Source organism: Semicossyphus pulcher, unplaced genomic scaffold (genome assembly GCF_022749685.1).
Source record: "Semicossyphus pulcher isolate SPU_LCO1_2020_fin unplaced genomic scaffold, fSemPul1.0.p SCAF_8, whole genome shotgun sequence".
In the NCBI taxonomy this organism is placed as follows: Eukaryota; Metazoa; Chordata; class Actinopteri; order Labriformes; family Labridae; genus Semicossyphus; species Semicossyphus pulcher.
In genome coordinates, this window is record NW_027211759.1 from 27,380,809 (window position 1) to 27,397,372 (window position 16,564).

At 46.6% G+C, this 16,564-nt stretch overlaps 2 protein-coding genes across 2 annotated transcripts; both read left to right on the forward strand.

Moving 5' to 3' along the window:
• Positions 1-239: 239 nt before the first annotated feature.
• On the forward strand, positions 240-6,599 carry selenoo1 (selenoprotein O1). Its single transcript, XM_069686327.1, has 9 exons — positions 240-885; positions 1,176-1,379; positions 1,475-1,652; positions 1,962-2,092; positions 2,292-2,569; positions 3,245-3,413; positions 4,624-4,809; positions 4,984-5,140; positions 5,228-6,599. Exons 1-9 carry the CDS (start codon positions 332-334, stop codon positions 5,450-5,452), a joined length of 2,082 nt encoding a protein of 693 aa, XP_069542428.1. The 5' UTR covers positions 240-331; the 3' UTR covers positions 5,453-6,599.
• A 344-nt stretch (positions 6,600-6,943) lies between these two features.
• On the forward strand, positions 6,944-11,818 carry mapk12a (mitogen-activated protein kinase 12a). Its single transcript, XM_069685862.1, has 12 exons — positions 6,944-7,392; positions 8,221-8,350; positions 8,511-8,569; positions 8,688-8,799; positions 8,889-8,918; positions 9,106-9,153; positions 9,395-9,509; positions 10,065-10,136; positions 10,295-10,374; positions 10,468-10,546; positions 10,631-10,804; positions 10,963-11,818. The coding sequence occupies exons 1-12, from the start codon at positions 7,274-7,276 to the stop codon at positions 11,028-11,030; spliced, it is 1,086 nt and encodes a 361-aa protein (XP_069541963.1). The 5' UTR covers positions 6,944-7,273; the 3' UTR covers positions 11,031-11,818.
• The last annotated feature ends 4,746 nt before the right edge of the window (positions 11,819-16,564 follow it).

Genomic DNA, 16,564 nt, shown 5'->3' on the forward strand with positions numbered 1-16,564 from the left:
TTGGCGTTTTATGCTATGTTTATATCCTGTATTTTGTAAGGTTTACAAAAGCTAATAATAAAAATGATGTATACAGATTTATATTTTGCGAGACTTAATCAAATAATGAGCACAACTTAATTTTCGAAACCGTATATCTTAGTTTGACATTTATTAGATATTCGGCCAAAGTAGTTCCGCCCTTCCTGTTTGTTTCCAGACGGACAAATAACAATGTGACGCCGTCTGTCTCCCAAACATCCGCTGTAGCTTGCAGGATTATAAAAGCATGATTAGGCGCTCACATTGTAACTGCGCCAGCGGCTAACAGCGGACAGATGGCCTTGTTTGGATGGCTTATTTAGCACCTCGGTTGGGACCGTCACGCATCTTCCTGCCCGGTGTGTCCGCATTCAGACTCCTGCACGCGGGCGTTATGGATGACATGGGTCTGGCCATGAGTCGGTCTCCGCTGGAGCGGCTCGACTTCGATAACGTCGCCCTCAGGAAACTCCCCGTGGACCCGTCCGAAGAGCCGGGGGTGCGGCAGGTAAAGGGAGCGTGTTTCTCCCGGGTGAAGCCGCAGCCGCTCACCAAGCCTCGGTTCGTGGCGGTGTCACATGAAGCCCTGGCTCTGCTGGGGCTCAGCGAGGAGGAGGTCATGAACGACCCGCTCGGGCCAGAGTACCTCAGCGGGTCCAAAGTCATGCCCGGATCCGAGCCGGCTGCGCACTGCTACTGCGGACACCAGTTCGGACAGTTCGCCGGACAGCTGGGCGACGGGGCGGCCTGCTACCTCGGAGAGGTTAAGGTGCCCCCCGGACAACAACCCGAGCTGCTGCGGGAAAACCCGAGCGGCAGGTGGGAGATCCAGGTGAAAGGAGCTGGATTGACTCCTTATTCCAGGTACAAGCAGCTGTCATTTGTGGCAGTTAGTGTTGTCTTAGGATCATTATTTAAGAGGTTTTTTAGAGACAGGAAGTTTGAACCCAAATTTTTTCATGAAGTAAACTCGAGAAGTGATACCAGGAAATAGACCATTTCCAGATTTAAGCACTAAAGGTTATTAAAAAAAAAGCACAGTGATTGTTCAGATTTGACACAGATGAGATGGAGGTTGTCAAACTGAGTTGTATCTGGTCAGTCAGGAAAATGTGCCTCTTTATTGTACGAACTCTCCTTTCTGTCCTCCATAGACAGGCTGATGGGCGTAAGGTCCTGCGCTCCAGTATCAGAGAGTTCCTGTGCAGCGAGGTCATGTTCTTCCTGGGCATTCCCACCACCAGAGCCGGTTCTGTAGTGACCTCTGACAGCCAGGTCATACGAGATGTGTACTACAGTGGGAACCCTCAACACGAGAGGTGCTCCGTGGTCCTCCGTATCGCTCCCACCTTCCTCAGGTGAGTGCTGCTGGCATTGGTCCCTTTCATGTGTCACAGATGTGTAAGCTTCCCCAGATGAACACACTAGAGTTATTTCTGATCTCTCTGAGCAGGTTTGGCTCCTTTGAGATCTTCAAGCAGGTAGACGAGTTCACGGGCCGTCAGGGTCCCAGCTACGGACGGGACGAGATCAGAGGTCAGATGATGGATTATGTCATCGAGATGTTTTACCCTGAGATCCAGCAGAATTACCCGGACCGGGTGGAGAGGAACGTAGCTTTCTTCAGAGAGGTCAGAGCCCACGAGTGACACACACATGTCAGCCAGTGAAAGTTAGAATAATGTGTTTACAGAGGTTCACTCAATCAGCAAGTAGTCAATTCAAGGCCTGTCGGTTTCCAGCCAACAGTTGGATCCTCTAATCCTGTTAAGCTGCTGATGCTTCAGTGACTGCCTGTCTCTGTGCCCTCTGCTCAACATGAGATTAAGATATTAACAAGGCATTAAACTCTAGATACAGACGTTTGACATTTTCCTCATCTCATTAGTAAGGAAGTACGATACACTAATGTCAGATTTCTGTCTTCTCTGTGTCTGCAGGTGATGCTGCGTACGGCTCGGCTCGTGGCTCAGTGGCAGTGTGTCGGCTTCTGTCACGGAGTCCTGAACACGGACAACATGAGCATCCTGGGACTCTCGCTGGACTACGGTCCATACGGCTTCATGGACAGGTCATCCAATAGTCATTTTGTACAGTGATCCTAACGTTTGAGTCGTAAGAGCTTCTTATTCTGCTGCATCATCTTTCATCAACATGCCTGATACACGTTAATAATAGAGAGAAAGAAAAGTGTAAAAAGAGTAAAAAAGTTTTGTATCATCATCCTCAAAGAGTTGCTCACACTGAACCTGAAACTCTCTCCCTTTCAGGTTTGATCCGGACTTCATCTGTAACGCCTCCGACAACTCGGGCCGATACTCGTACCAGGCCCAGCCGGCCGTCTGCAGGTGGAACCTGGTGAAGCTGGCAGAGGCTCTGGCTCCGGAGCTGCCACCTGAACGGGCCGAGGCCGTGATAGATGAGTACCTGGATCTGTACAACGGCTTCTACCTACAGAACATGAAGAAGAAGCTGGGCCTGGTGAAGAAGGATGAGCCTGAGGACGAGATCCTGATCACGGAGCTGCTGCAGACCATGCACAACACAGGTGGGAAATACAAAGAGAGCATTTAACCCTCTCCACCCCAGGAGAATTGTAGTATGTCGCTTCAGTTCTCTTAAATGAGCATTTTTTACACCTCCATCTTTGATTTGACGTGGCATTTGGAACTTTTTTAGTTTGAGTCATTTGATTTATAAAAATAACTTTATAGCTTTAAATGGGTTGTACATATTTATTTCCCTTGTAACCAAACTTTTCAAATAAGCTGTAATGATGCCAAACGTCTATGTAATCCAACACGCTACCCTGTCTTTGCTTCATGTGTCAACGTTCAGGGTTTGACAACAAAACAAATCATTCACTGGATAACACGAGCTTTTAAATAAAAGCCACATGTCCCTAACTTAACGTAGAGAAGTAACATCAACAAACAGCTGTAATGTGCTGGTAGGTCGAGTCTTCTGCAGCTTATAAGAGAAAATGTCAAATATGTCAGTCAGTCCTCCCTGCTGACTCTTCGTCACACTGCTCTTTGTGTTGACACATTGTGAAGGATTTAAAGTGACAGGCGCTTTGGGGTCAAGAAGGTAAACACAGTGAGGCAAACAGTCTGCTATTTATACCTCATGTTGTGCATAGAAAATCTAAATTTCAAATAATCAGTGGCTCAACTTGACTGATTATACAAGGGTAATAACCTTCTCTGCGCCCTTCCTGCAGGTGCTGACTTCACCAACACCTTCCGCAGCCTGAGTCAGATTTCCTGTCCCTCAGAGGGAGACGGTGAGGGAGAGGAAGACCTCGTGAAGAAAGCCACAGAGCTGCTGCTGGAGCAGTGCGCCTCCTTCGAGGAGCTCAAGGCTGCCAACAAACCTACCATGGATCCACGGTGAGCCGCTGCAAACTTTACTAACATACTGGTTTTTGCATATTTCCTACCCAGAAACAAATGTAGAAGAACGAAGCAACTATCGGCCAGATTTCCAAACATACCATTATGGAAAATTATGATTTCTTTCAGCTAGGGAGAGAGGTACTGCCCAAAGTGAAGGAGTTCAAGTATCTTTGGGTCGTGTTCACAAGTGAGGGTAAAGTGGATCGTGAGATTGACAGAAGGGTTGATGCTGCATCAGCAGTAATGCAGGCGTTGTACCGGACCGTCACGATGAAGAAGGAGCTGTGGTCACAAGCTTTTGGTAGGGACCACAGAATGAGGTCGCGGATACAAGCGGCTGAAATGAGTTCCCTCTGCAGGGTGTCTGGGCTCAGCCTCAGAGAGAGGGTAAGGAGCTCAGACATCCGGAGGGAGCTCGGAGTAGAGCCGCAACTCCTTCACATAGAAAGGAGCCAGTTAAGGTGGTTCGGGCATCTGATTTTCCAGGCACATCCTAACTGGGAGGAGACCCCGGGGTAGACCCAGAGCTCACTGGAGGGATCACATATCCCACCTGGCGTGGGAACGCCTCAGAATCCCCCAGGAGGAGCTGGAAAATGTTGCTAGGGAGACGGACGTCTGGGCTAACTTTCTTAGCCTGCTGCCACCGCGACCCGGCCCCGGATGATTTTCAGAACATGATTCCCATCATTCATACTAAATCAAATAACTAATCTCCTTTAAATTTAACTATCAGGACCTCATTTCTCTTTGACCTGACAAAGTTTTACAAAAAAACCTCACAAAGAAGCACAAAAGACACACGAGAAGATTGTTGTGATCAGAACATTCATGATGCCTGCGTTCTGTGATGTCTTGTCTTTTAGCTCCACCCTCTGGACATTTTTGGTTTAACACTTAATTGGGGGGAGTAAAAGTCTGATGTAAACGTGTGTAAGAAAAACTGATGTTTCACTGTGATAAGGGTAAATTTGTCATTTTGTGGCAGCAGAAAAAACGTCAGTTTTCCATTTTTGGAAGCCAAAGAGGGAACTTGTGATCACTGACTAAACCAGAAGTAAACATCAGATTGAGAATGTGTGTTATCTGATTTCCTGCCAAACCTCCTCTTTATTTTTTCTGCCTGTAAACTTCAGCTGAGCAGGACCTGCGCTCTCCAACATGTCCGTAAAGATTCTAACTGTAATAATATCTGTGCTGACAGAGAGCTGGCCATGCTGCTCTCGATGGCTCAGAGCAACCCAGCGCTGTTCCAGATGATCTCAGACCGGGCGACGATCGCGAGACAGTTAGACAAACTCAGCAAACTGAAGGACCTGATGGAGACAAACCAGGAGGAGCTGAAGACCAAACACGCAGAGGAGTGGAGCCGCTGGATCACACGCTACAGGTGAGATTCAGCAGGAAAACTAATGTCAGAGGAGAGGGAGGAGGAACTGCACGCTCTGGATAAGACTCTTTTTGGGTGGACGTGTGGCTGATAAACGGAGCAAACAGGGAGAAAGAGAGAGGAGGAAATGTGGGTGTTCAGTCACTCTGTAACTCAGTGTTATCTCTGCGGCAGGAAGCGTCTGGGCCGGGAGCTGGAGGGACAGAGTGATGTGCAGGCGGTGCAAGATGAGAGGGTGAAGGTGATGGACAGCGCTAACCCTCGTGTGGTGCTCAGGAACTACATCGCCCAGAATGCCATCGAGGCTGCAGAGAATGGAGACTTCTCTGAGGTGTGACCTGGATCCACTGAGATGCTTTGTGCTCGCTTCAGCTTCAGCGTTTCACTTTCATTGTTTTCTCTCTCTTCCTCTCTGCAGGTCCAGCGGGTCCTGAAGGTCCTCGAGAAGCCTTTCTCTGCTCAGCCGGGTCTGGAGCTGCCCTCGTGGGTGGGCGCAGGCGGAGCCAGCGAGCAGGGAGAGAGGGATGAAGGGGAGGAGGAGCAGCAGGGGGCGGCGTCTTCATCCACAGCCAGAGATCCTGTTCCTTATGACAGCAAGCCCCCGGCCTGGGCCAATAAGATCTGTGTCACATGATCTTCGTAATAACTTCCCTGACTGTCTCCTGCCTAAATGATCAGAGAGTTTATTGTTCTTTTAGTTCATAGTTTTGTACCTTTTTATGTCACTGAGCAGCTCTCTATTACTTTGGCAGGCAGCGTCGGGGAAGTTAGCATGAGGCACGACACCCCAGAGGCTAGCTAGCTGATACAGACAGACGGGGAGAGAGATGAGTGTGGTTCCATAAATACATCTAATGTCTGGTTCAAAGATTTTACAGTGTGTGAAATGAGCCAGGAAGTGGCTTTGAATTGATTATTTTCTTCCTGCTAAAAACAGGAAGATGCAGTGTGCTTTAATGTCAGAAGCGACTTCATAGGAGGAAATTATTACATGAGGTTGTCTTGGGCAACCCGCATATTTTTCCCTTCAATGCAAGTGTGGGCAAAAAACAGGAAGAAAAGCTGATTTTAGGAGGAAAAATATGTATTTTGGAAAAGACTGGAGTTCACAGAGAGCCCCTCAGCTTGTTCCCTGTCTGCTCTGTGTGCAGCTTTTAATGACGACTCAGACAACAAGTCCTGCAGTGACCTGTCTGACTCTGACAAACAGCCGGGTGTCACCTCAACATATACCAAATAATATGTGTGTGTGAGAGAGAGATAATGTTCTGTTCTGTGTGTTCGCACTTGATCCAGTCAGTCGCAGTAGAAAAACACGCACAATATACCCTCCTGTAATAAACACTTTGCCTTGTTAGAGTCATAAAACCTCTTTATAGTCACAGACCCACAAACAGAACAAACCAATGTGTTTACCTGTTCGGCTGATGAAGTGAAACTACAGAGGAACTGTGTTTATATTTGGCTCTCATTCAGGTTGTGACTGTGCAGACTCCTTTAAGGGAAGTTTGTCGGAGATTGTGCCACAAATGTGAAGCTGTGGAGCATAAAAGGGAAAAATGAATGAGTTGGTTTCAGCTCTCGTCATAACTGGTTTTATTGGAAGCTGCATCACGCTGACGGCTTGAGCTCAGATTTTAAAGCTGAACTTTCCACACAAACAAATGAAAAAAGGATATGAGATGAGATTATATGTGAGTTTTATTTTTATGCAATAAATATGAAATATATTGTGGAGCTTTTCCTCAGTTGTAGCCTTAATATCTCCTAATAAACTGAGCAGTGAAACACACTGTGTCCTGTGCACTTTGTGTCTGTTTGTGCTGAACTCCACCTCCACATGTCTGTGTTGCAAAACAATTTAATTCATGTTGTCATCCATACAAAGGCCAAACGGTTGAGTTAATATAAATGCCAAATTCATTGAGTCATATCCCGCGTATTTATATCACTGTGGTTTCCTTGTTCTGTTTCCTGGATGTATGACAGTCTGGTATTTCTTTGCAGCTCAGTGTCTGCACCCGGGGCGTCAGTAATCATGCCCCAGCAAGTCTCAAACATGTTCTTGCCTCTCTGCTGCACAGAGCAGCAGGACTTTAATAACACTGAGAGTTATTAAACCAGGCCGGAGCTCATCACGCACTTTAAGGTTTCTGTCCAAGCTGAGCGCACCTACAGTAGCCTACCAGCGCATTTTACAGTTATGCTGTCAGCCCAGTCTTATGTTACGCACATTCCAGTCTCCCTCTCACCTTTAATTGTTGGTCTGCAGAGAGACTCGGGAGTGGCTTTCGGTGACCTCAGGGTGCGCCCTGAGCAGCTCACACACGCAGCTGCTGCGCAGTGATCGAGGCTGCGCGCATAGGTGGATCTGGGACAATGGGTGCGTAGCGACAGAGCAGACAAAACAACCAAAGAAGAACCTTTCCTGGACTTGTTTTTTTTTATTTTTAGGCTAAATAACATGACTAAGCGAGTCAGACCCGGATATTACCGCCAAGATGTCAACAAAACCGCGTGGGAAGTACCGGAGCGGTACCGGGAACTGAAGCAGGTGGGAACCGGGGCGTACGGGACGGTCTGGTAAGTGAATCCCGCGACACTGGAAGCAGCTGTTAGCACTGATCGTCCTGCTGTTAGTGTGGAGCGTTTTAACAAAGAAAGACACGGAACAGATGGTTTCATACAGGCAGCTTCACTGTGTCCGCCGAACAAAAGAAAGTGTGAGTGCTCCGCTGAACACACGCTGAGGCTCCACTTCCTGATAGGATGGAGAGTCTCACACCTTCACCTTAATCGTCATGGCATCTATAGTCACCTCTAAGAATGGTTGCTTACGAAGAACTTCGTGGTGCTTTAGGGTGACATGGCTGCGCTCATCCAAGTTCACACACACACGCACACACACAACAATGAAGCGCTGCTTTTAGTGCACCTTTGTGCGCCTTTGTGCGCCTCGCAGCACGCGGAGCCTTTGTTATCAATGATTAACTCAGTGGGCGGAGACGAAACTGTGTGACTGACTCAAAGCAACTTAATAACACATGAACAACACTGAGAGATGGTGGGATACAAGCTGGAGATGGAGCCGCCTGCTACAGCCTGATCACTGCAGGGAGAAGCAGATGAGGAAATATATGAGAGGGCAATGCGTGTGTCAGTGTGTGTGTGTGTGTGTGTGTAGGTGTGTGTGTGTGTGTGCGTGCGTGCGTGCGTGCGTGCGTGTGTGTGTGCGTGTGTGTGTGTGTGTGTGGTGAACTGATCAGAAGATAACAGATAAATCTTCAGTTATACAGTGAATCAGATTGGATCAGTATTAATCCTTCTTCCTGGTCATTTCACAGATCAGCTGCTGTTCTGTGGTAGATATAACCTGTCTCACCTCCTCTCATGTATTCTGTCTGTCCTCAGCTCAGCAGTGGACCTCAGATCAGGAGGCAAAGTGGCCATCAAGAAGCTGTACAGACCGTTCCAGTCCGAGCTGTTTGCCAAGCGAGCCTTCAGAGAGCTGAAGCTGCTCAAACACATGAGACATGAAAATGTGAGCCATGACGTGATCACTGAGCGTTCCGGGTCCGGACCCTCAGGACTGCAGGACACTTTCTTTGACATCATGTTTAATCTCAACAAAGAGAAATGATATTTAAGCATCCAGCATGTCGGTGACTTTTTAACTTGCACATTTGTTCTGTTTGCTGCAGGTGATCGGCCTGTTAGACGTGTTTACTGCTGACCTCTCTGTGGACATGTTCAACGACTTGTAAGTGCTCTGTCTGATTCTGCCCCTGCTTCTACCTGTGCACAAGCTTTTGGTGAAATTCGTCCTCACGTATCTGGAAGTAAAACGTTCTTTTCATGATGTTTCCTTCTGCCTGAAGTTACCTGGTGATGCCGTTCATGGGCACAGACCTGGGGAAGCTGATGAAGCTGCAGCGGCTGACGGAGGAGAGGATTCAGTATCTGGTTTATCAGATGCTCAAAGGCCTGAAGGTGCAGAACTCTACTGTGAGCACACATTGTGGACAGTTTATTACTTTACTGCTTCAGTTTAATTCTTCTTTTTTTTTCTTTTATTACAGTATATTCACTCTGCTGGGATAATCCACAGGGTAGGTTGTCTTTTGTTTGTTCCGAGCATGTGTGTGCGCAAGATAAAACTTGCACGGTGTTATCTACTTTTAAAGGATATTGTTGTTTCCTGAGCAAACTAAAACCTCCCTATTTTGTTATTAATCCTGGATTTTAATGATCTTCTTGCTTCACATCATATTAAGTCTTTTAATTTAATTTTTACAGGACCTTAAACCAGGAAACCTCGCTGTCAACCAGGACTGTGAGCTCAAGGTACACGTTCACTCTCCCTGATGACCCAGCAAACATCATGTGTCTTTATGTCATGATGGAGGTTCAATGTGAAAAGAAACCTATGCCTATAAAATCGTCCATGCATTGGCCAGTCTTTCTGCCAGCTCTACATTTGTCTGCAGGTCCCTGACGTCTTATTAGCAGGCCTGTTAGCTCGCTGTGAGCAGATGTAAGTTTGGCTGCGTCTGACTCTCCTCTGTTTCATCTCGTGTTCTGTCAGATCTTGGACTTCGGTCTGGCTCGGCAGGCGGACAGTGAGATGACGGGCTACGTGGTGACTCGCTGGTACAGAGCCCCAGAGGTCATCCTGAGCTGGATGCACTACACTCAGACGGGTACTGAAGAGCTAATTAAAGGAAAAAGCGCTCCAATGTTGTCATCTTTCATCCATCTGTCATGTTCAGTGCTCCCCATTAGCACCGAGCCCTCGTGTTATTCTGTGAAGTAGCATGAATTAGATGTTTAAGTGTACTCGCTTGCCCTCGACTCAGAGCTTCTGCTTCAGCTTGTGATTTACTACATTTCCCAGAATGTTCTTTAAAACCTCCAGCCAACAGGCGGGGACTTGTTGCTTTGCTGCTTTCTTAAATACTTCTTGCACAAGTCTCATGGCGGCAACAGTCAGTAGAGTTTAGTATTTACTCTTCGTCTGTGACAGATTTCTAGTCTGATTGTGAATGATGAGTTTGAGCAGTTAAAAATATCTACTGTATCTACTGTCAGATGTAATATTTGTTGTATCCACTAGGTGGTGTTTTCCTAACACCCTGCCTTACACTGCAGGTGCTCTGTTAGGGAACTTAGCTGCTGATCTCAGTGGCCTGTAGTTGTAAATTCCTCAGTATGATGAGAGGAAGTCTTATTGTATCTTGTCTCTTCTTCCTCCTCAGTGGACATCTGGTCTGTGGGCTGCATCATGGCAGAGATGCTGCAAGGAAAACCTCTTTTTAAAGGAAGTGACCGTATCCTTCTTCACCCATTAAACAGATGTCTTACATTCACAAAGCTCGAAGACAGAGGAATACACAGTCGTGTCTTTTACACACTTCCCCTTAATTATAAGGATGATCTTGCATATGTTATTTGTATCCCATTGTGACCCTTGACCCCTGCTCCTCAGACCTAGATCAATTGTCTGAGATCATGAAGATCACAGGAACACCAACGCAGGAGTTTATATCAAAGCTAGAGTCTGAGGACGTGAGTTCAGAGCAGAACTTAAAGCACATTTCAGTCACACACAAACGCACCGTTCTGTCCGGGTTATAATGGTTTATGATTTCCTTCTGTTAGGCTAAAGGTTACATCAAAAGTCTCCCAAAAGTGGAAAAGAAAGACCTCCTGAAGGTGTTTTCCTCAACTAATCCACAAGGTAGGACGTGCTCAGCCTCTTAGTTTGATCTGTTTTCAGTTTGAAAGTCAAACTGGGATCTGATTCCTGATTTCTTCTCCTCAGCCGTGTGTGTGCTGGAGCGCATGTTACTGCTGGACCCCGAGACGAGGGTAACCGCTGCAGAGGCCCTCACGCTGCCGTACTTCGCAGAGTTCAGAGAACCCGAGGAGGAGACGGAGGCTCAGCCGTACGACCACTCGGTAGACAACACAGACCTGCCGCTGAGCCTGTGGAAACGTAAGGAGGAGGAGGAGGAGGTGGTGTTACACTGATGATGGTGCAAGGAGCAAAAACAGATCAGTGAAAGATGGAGGATGTAATGTGAGGAGGACGGAGGATGAAGGGGAAAGGCGATACGAGCTGTTTCATTGATCCTGCTGTGCTTCTGTCTGCAGGTCACACCTTCACAGAGATCCTGACCTTCAAACCAGTCGTGCCTGAATCAAAGGAAACCTCGCTGTGAGACGCACGGAGATGACTGTGCAGCATCAGGACCAGAACAAACTGACATGTCTTTATATTGATCTCAACTGGGCCAAAACTCTTTGATTACGATGCTTAATACAAGTCAGCAGAGCCAACAAGCTGCTGGACTGTCTGTAAACAATGCGTCAGTCTGGTAGCTTCCTGCCTGTACGCAAGGACGTTATACTCTTTGAGTTTCAGTTACACTGGTACTTTTATTTTGTAGGAACACGTCTCTGCCTACAAGTCGGTATAAAGTAGAAATGACATGTTTTACTTTAGTCAAACTGAAATATTGTAGTCAAACTAATACCCTACTGACAGTTCACCTGTGTGTGAATCAGGTGTGTCAGTGCTCAAAGTCTCATTTGAAGGTTAAAGATCTAAATCTGCGCATCATGCTGCAAACTCCTTTTAAAACACTGAGTAGAACTTTTGTTTTGTGAAGTAGCTTTACGTAGTCGGACTTTATGTCCTTGAAAGACATGTGATTGGGTTTATTGGGTTGTCCTCGTGTGTGTGTGTGTGTGTGTGTGTGTGTGTGTCTGTAGTCTACGTGTCTGCTCTGACCTCGTCATTCCTCCCAGTGGCCTTAAAATAACGACGAAACAAAAACCTGCTGAGCTGCCGATCAAACGAAAGCGTCTGTGCACAAACATTCACATTTAGATTTCAGCGCGATCACAAATAATCAGTTTATTTCATTCTGTTGCACAAAACACATCGTCCCTGTTGATTTGTGAGTCCATGTTTGATCACCTCTCGTGTTTTTGTCATTAAAATTCTCTTTGAAAAAGATCCATATTGTGTTTTTTAGTTTCTCCCGATTGTCCCTGTTTAGTTTGGGATTTTGGCTCATTATATACAGCGAGCTGAGAGACAGGTGTGCTGAGTCAACGCTGTGTTAGAGACAGGAAGATTAAATGAAGGAAACGGGACTAAACAATCACAAGTGTTTGGGAGTGGTGGGTTTTATATAAAAATACAGCTGTGAAAGTAGAGCTTTATAATCAGTGTTCTTTAATAAGAGATACAAGAGAGGCCAGGACATCCTGACTCTTTCCTGTCAGGGTCATGGTGCACACTCAGCAAGGGCTGTATCCTACATTTCCCAAGATGCAACCACAGCATCTTTGCTAGACCCTGCCTGTCTGGTGAACGCCCCCAGCTCGTTCAGCAGGATTTCTAATAACCTCAAAGATTCTGATCACAAACTGAGATTAACCACTCCAGGACTGATGGAGTGACATGTAGGGCTACTTACTTGTGTGTCCTTCATCTAAACGACCACTAGATGGCAGTATGAAAACAAGCCAGGACCAGGCTGCTCTCGTAATCATGTTGAACATCTTGACAAATATTGAATACATTTCCATGGATTCTGCTTCAGATACTCGGAGGCCCCAGAGGAGGAGTCGGTTTGACTTTAGTGGACCCCTGACCCCTCATCGAGAACCACCAGCTGATAAAAGTTTTTAATGAGGCTGTCTAGTTAAATATTTCAAATGTAGTTGCATGGATCGGTACATTTGGCACAGACGGTCAGGGTTCTTGTCCAACACGTCCCAACTTTGATGACCCTCAGACATTTCCTCAGACACCATCATCAAGTCCAATACTTCACTTTAAATACCTACCAAGGACATTTAATGAGCCTCAGCTGTACTTTTGTAAAGCTCATAAGAAAATATATTAAACTAACAAAGTCATTCATCCTAAAACTGGTGTTTAGCTCAAAGAACCACAGATGACCCCTGCGCAGACGAGCTGTGGTGTTAGCTGTTGATTCATTGATCGACACTAACAGCCTTATTTTTCTATCCAACATGATTGATGACTTCACATGTTGAAACATTCTTGCAGACGGCCTGTTTGCGCTGAGATTCTACTCATTCCTGCACACGCTCTCTCTGTTGGTGTCTGTTGAGTTTAACAGGCTTGTCTTGAGCGACCTCCAGATCCTTGACTCCCAGGTCCGACTCCCCCGAGGACCTGCTTCCTTCCTGGGCCGGGGCTCCTCCAAAGCAAACCCTGCATGGGTGCATGTTGTGTCCTCACACAGCGGATAGTTCACTGAGGAGTCAGAGAGTTCTGTTCCCGCGGCAGACAGGAAAACAGAGGGGAACGCACATTTTTTACCCCTCCACCCCTCCTCTCCTACACATGGACTCCCTCTCTCTCTTGTTTGTTGACCCTGCGGTTTATTTTCAGAGCTCACTGGATTCAAGCAGCATATTTTCTAAGACACACACACACACACACACACAGTTCACACATGTGCATCTGTCTATGCCTGGCATGCACAGATGGACACACACACTCATGCACACACTGACTGACAGTCAGGAGGGAGGACGTGAGGAATGGCAGCGATGCCCAAACACTGATCTGACCTGAGACTCTGGCCTTTCTTAAAGAGGAATGTCAGTAATAACTGTGTTTATTTCATGTGTCTGTGGGAGGCACATCACTGGATCTCTCCATGGTGAGAGCATCAACACTCTCTGCTCAGATTCATCATCCTGACTGTCCTCTGAGATAATTTTAGCTCCTGTTTACAAAAGATTGAACTTTTAAACAGCTCTGAGCTGGAAACTCTTCAGTGTGTCTCATTTGTCTCACAGTAGGAACTGTGATGTTTCGATAAATAAGAGCAAACAGTGTCGCTGTGCGAGCCAGATCAGCTCTTTATTCCCATCAGTTTGAATTGAAATGAATCACATCCACAGAGCGTGCTCGGTGACAGTGTTTATTCTCACAATCATCGGGGCTGTCACGTCCTTGCAGGAGATCAAATAAACAGAATGGCAGGCTCAGAGGAGATAAATTGATTCGAGTTTTTCCAGGAGGCGACGTGAAGATAAGACAGCTCCCTGAATGTCCTTGTCTCTGTCTGTTTGCAGGCTTTACACATATTTACATTTATACACTGCAGTGTTTTAATGTCCATGATGTTCAGCATGAGACTGTCTGCTCGGTTCCAGATGTCAGGTTGGATCTGCTGCTCTGTGTTTCTTCATACATGGCTCTGTGTGTCACGGAGGCTGTGAGAGACAGAGACTCTGCGTGAGAGCAGAAACAGTGTTGGTGACTAACGGCTGTTTAATTGTGCACCAAATATGGATTTAGTCACATTTTTGAGCGCGCACACAGACAGCTGCTGAACGAGTTGGAAAGTTATACTGCTGCTTAATCGTTTCCAAAGCTCAGCATGCTGAACTGTTTGTTTTCATTAGTAGATAAATACTTGTGTTTACAGCCTGAGTATTATTTTGTTTGTGTGTCTTGTCCACTGTTTGTTTGCGTGTGTGTGCAGAGCTCGGCCGCTGGGTGGGTCATGTGTGCGGAGGTCAAACAGTCCCAATAAAATGAGTCACGTGGCTCATGCAGGCTGCAGCTGAGGCTTTTCTGTCTTCATTTGTCTCTCACCACTCAAACCTTCTGCAGTCTCTACACGTGCCTCAGCCTCTATCTCTGCCTGATCTGTGGAGATGTATACAGAAGCACACGTGTCTGTGGGATCCTGCAGGAGAGCGGGACCTGCCGGCGGGGAAAACTATAGAGGAAATTCCACTGGCTCACACGGAGCCCGGTGTTAATGCTGAGGGGGATTCTCCTAGAGTCTGAGCGCTGAGCGGGCAGCAGGGCTGGGTGGGTTAGAAAAGGAAGTAAAGTGGGGGGTTTGGGAAGTAATAATAAGAGAGGATTGGAACAAAGGGAAGAGCATGATGTGAGATTAGAAGAGGAGGACAAGCAAGAGAAGACGGGTGGATGAAAGGAGAGGAAGAAGAGATGAAGGGAGGACAGAGGGTGAGGGCCCGAGGGAGAACTATCTCTGCCAGAGCAGGCAGGGTAGTTTACATTAGCTCATCGGTTAGCCATCCAGCCCCTGTTTCAAGGCTTCTGAGGAATATGAAGTGCAAAGAGTGCATGATCCCTCTCTCAGGACAACTCTGCGTCCATCTGTGATGTGTTGATGTACGGGGCTGCGGTGTGTCACGTTCAGAGGCACTGCGGTGTTGAAGAGCACTTAAACCCCTCTGACCCGGAGGAGCGATGGGAGGCAGCTGCTCCACCAGGACAAATGACTGAAGGGTCAAACACAGATCGCTCCTGAAGAGCTCCAGTCCATCATGAGAGGATCTTTATCTGTGAGGCAGAGGTATCATGTTGTGTTTAGAAGAATTAACAAATGTTTTATGTTCAAATGCTGCAGGAAGCTTCTCCATCACTGAGTGTTGTTGCTGAACGATCACAGCCAGGCAGGTGGTCTTTCCCTTTATACTGTTCACGAACATATGCTGCCTCATGAACTCTGTACTGAGACATTTTATCCAAACACGCAGAAAAGGAGGACGTGTTGTTTCTTGGTTGCCTAGGGCAGACAGGAGTCCACAAAGCGCTCACTGCTCACAGTGGCTCAGTGGTAGAGTCGGTCGGCTCTCAATCGGAAGGTTGGAGGTTCGATTCCTCAGTCACATGTCGAAGTGTCTTTGGGCAACACAATGAACCCCAGATTGCTCCCGAAGGCACAGCCATCAGTGTGTGAATGAGTGTGAATGGGTGAATGTGACATGTAGTGTAAAAGCGCTTTAAGTGGTAGGACTAGAAAAGCACAACATAAGTACAGTCCACTTCCTGCTGTAAACGTATAACTGAAGGCATCAACATGTTTATCACTTGGATTCTGGCAGCCTGACAGGCAGAGGAAACTGTTTAGAGAAATCTTTGTGAGTTAATCACATTCAAACTTTAAATGATATTGAGTTTAAAACAGAGAATCGTGTAATTCAAACTGATATTTTCCTCTTCAAAGCTGTCCAGAGACGATAAATACTCCTGAAAATGAATCAAATTGAGAACGATCTTTCACAACCTGCTGAGGCAGCTCAGCTGCAGCTTGATCAAACTTTTATTGGTACTTCCTTTTGCCTTCACAGGATAAATTCCCCCTCATGCACAGTAATGATTGTGGACCTCAGTCTCAGTGTTTAACAGCAGTAAGAAGAAGGTACACATGATGACAGAAGAAGACTTTAAAGGCCTGTGAACGCTCTGAAAGTGATGCTCCACCGACATCCATATTTTCAGTATTAAACTCTCTCCCTCCCGCAGACTTGAAAGTTGGCTGTTAAATGTTTTTCCTCCCAGACGGAGATCGGCAGCTTGAACTCATTCTGTTAAATGGATTCCAATGGTGACGATCTTTCATGGAGGAACAAACAGTAACAGAAAGCCACAGGAATCCAACATGTTGTATAATCCTCCTCTCTGCTGATCGTCTGTACGTCTGATACGATCGGTTTCTCCTTCCTCCCTGTGAGGGATCAATGGAGTCGATCTTATCTTAACATAAGGACACCAGTAGCATATAAGTACGAAACACTCTTACACAACACTCTGACCACGCTCGACCTCACATTATAAATCCTGGTTGATTTCACGCTGACCTCAGCGCTGACTTCACTGGGGGTCACAGCTTCCTGAATGTTATCCTTCATACGGGTGACAAACCAGGGAAGACAAGGGCTC

What these genes read in the sequence shown, in the direction of transcription:
- mapk12a (XM_069685862.1), top strand. Translation starts at nt 7,274, where the DNA reads ATGACTAAGCGAGTCAGACCCGGATATTACCGCCAAGATGTCAACAAA. An exon ending in GATGCACTACACTCAGACGG is followed by an intron (nt 9,510 to 10,064) that starts GTACTGAAGAGC and finishes CTTCCTCCTCAG; the next exon opens with TGGACATCTGGTCTGTGGGC. An exon ending in TTCCTCAACTAATCCACAAG is followed by an intron (nt 10,547 to 10,630) that starts GTAGGACGTGCT and finishes TCTTCTCCTCAG; the next exon opens with CCGTGTGTGTGCTGGAGCGC.